This window comes from Mandrillus leucophaeus, unplaced genomic scaffold, assembly GCF_000951045.1.
Source record: "Mandrillus leucophaeus isolate KB7577 unplaced genomic scaffold, Mleu.le_1.0 Scaffold2071, whole genome shotgun sequence".
Lineage (NCBI taxonomy): Eukaryota > Metazoa > Chordata > Mammalia > Primates > Cercopithecidae > Mandrillus > Mandrillus leucophaeus.
The window spans coordinates 17,498-19,699 of NW_012102112.1; the positions used below are offsets into that span (position 1 = coordinate 17,498).

At 51.1% G+C, this 2,202-nt stretch overlaps 1 protein-coding gene across 1 annotated transcript in view; it reads right to left on the reverse strand.

Annotated features, from left to right (window-relative positions):
- LOC105539624 (mucin-3A-like) overlaps positions 1-2,202 on the reverse strand; it is a gene marked incomplete at both ends in the record, with an annotated part of 13,271 nt that overhangs the window by 4,567 nt on the left and 6,502 nt on the right. The window contains 2 exon segments of the mRNA XM_011979977.1: positions 37-784; positions 1,292-2,195. Of these exon segments, the coding sequence (XP_011835367.1) occupies positions 37-784; positions 1,292-2,195 (1,652 nt within the window).

A 2,202-nucleotide genomic window follows, 5' to 3' on the forward strand; every position in this document is an offset into this window, starting at 1 on the left:
TAGTGAAGCTGGGAGTACTGTGTAAGGTGGTCTCACTAGTGGTGATTGAGGTAGTATAGCTGGGAGTACTGTGTGAGGTGGTCTCGTTGATGGTGATTGAAGAAGTGAAGCTGAGAATACTGTGTGGTGGGGTCTCAGAGGTGGTTATCGAAGAAGTGAAGCTGGAAGTACTGTGTGTGGGGGTCTCCATGGTGGTGATTGAAGAAGTGAAGTTGGGAGTACTGTGTGAGGTGGTCTCTGTGGTGGTGATTGAAGAAGTAAAGCTGGGAGTACTGCGGGAGGTGGTCTCAGTCGTGGCGATTGAAGAAGTGATGCTTGGAGTGCTGTGGGATGTGGTCTCGGTGGTCGTGATCGTAGAGGTGATGCTGGGAGTACTGGGTGGGGTGGTCTCAGTGGTGGTGATCGACGAAGTGAAGCTGGGAGTACTGTGAGAAGTGGTCTCTGTGGTGATGAGAGAAGAGGTGAAGCTGGGAGTGCTGTGGGAGGTGGTCTCATTGGTAGTGATCAATGAAGTGAAGTTGGGAGTGCTGTGGGATGTAGTCTCGGTGGTGGTGATCATAGAGGTGATGCTGAGAGTACTGGGTGGGGTGGTCTCTGTTGTTGTGATCAAAGAAATGAAGCTGGAAGTACTGTGTGAGGGGGTCTCAGTGGTGGTGATTGAAGAAGTGAAGCTGGGAATACTGTGTGAGGTGGTATCGGTTGTGGTGATAAAAGAAGTGTAGCTGGCAGTGCTGTTTGAGGTGGTCTCGGTGGTGGTGATTGAAGAAGTGATGCTGGAAGTACTCTGTGAAGTGGTCTCGGTAGTGGTGATCAAAGAAGTGATGCTGGGAGTACTCTGTGAAGTGCTCTCAGTGATTGCGATCGAAGAAATGTAGCTGGGTGAAATGTGTGAGGTGGTCTCGTTGGTGGTGATTCAAGAAGTGAAGCTGGGAGTACTGTGTGAGGGGGTCTCGCTGGTGGTGTTTAAAGAAGTGAAGCTGGGAGTACTCTGTGAGTGCGTCTCCGTGGTGCTAATCGAAGAAGTGAAGCTGGGAGTACTGTGTGAGGTGGTCTCAGTTGCGGTTATCGAGGAAGTGAAGCTGGAAGTACTGTGTGAGGAGGTCTCTGTGGTGGTGATCAAAGAAGTGAAGCTGGGAGTACTATGTGAGTTGGTCTCGGTTTTGGAGATCAAGGACGTGTACCTGGGAGTGCTGTATGAGGTGGTCTCGGTGGTGGTGATTGCAGAAGTGAAGCTGGGAGTACTGGGTGAGGTGATGTCGGTGGTGGTGATTGAAGAAGTGGAGGTGGGAACACTGTGCGAAGTGGTCTCTGTGGTGATGATCGAAGAAGTAAAGCTGGGAGTACTGTGGGAGGTGGTCTCGGTCGTGGTGATTGAAGAAGTGTAGCTGGGTGTACCGTGTGAGGTGGTCTCGGTGGTGGTGATTGATGAAGTGAAGCTGGGAGTACTGTTTAATGTGGTCTCGGTGATGGTGATCAAAGAAGTGAAGCTCGGAGTACTGTGTGAGGAGGTCTCTGTAGTGGTGATTGAAGAAGTGAAGCTGGGAGTACTATGTGAGGTGGTCTCGGTTTTGGTGATCAAGGACGTGTACCTGGGAGTGCTGTGTGATGTGGTCTCGGTGGTGGTGATTGAAGAAGTGAAGCTGGCAGTACTGGGTAGGGTGGTGTCGGTGGTGGTGATTGAAGAAGTGAAGCTGGGAGTACTGTGTGAAGTGGTCTCTGTGGTGGTGATTGAAGAAGTAAAGCTGGGAGTACTGTGGGAGGTGGTCTCGGTCGTGGCGATTGAAGAAGTGAAGCTGGGAGTACTGTGTGAGGAGGTCTCGTTGGTGGTGATCAAAGAAGTGAAGGTGGGAGTACTGTGGGATGTGGTCTCGGTGGTGGTGAAAAAAGAAGTGAAGCTGGGAGTACTCTGTGAGATGGTTTCGGTGGTGGTGATCGAAGAAGTGAAGCTGGGAGTGCTCTGGGAGGTGGTCTCAGTCGTGGTGATCTTAGAAGAGAAGCTTGGAGTGATGTGGGATATGGTCTCGGTGGTGGTGATCGAAGAAGTGAAGCTGGGAGTACTATGTGAGGGGGTCTCAGTGGTGGTGATTGAAGAAGTGAAACTGGGAGTACTGCCGGATGTGGTCTCGATGGTGGTGATCAAAGAAGCGAAGTTTGGAGTGTTGTGGGATGTGGTCTCAGTGATGGTGATCGAAGAATTGAAGC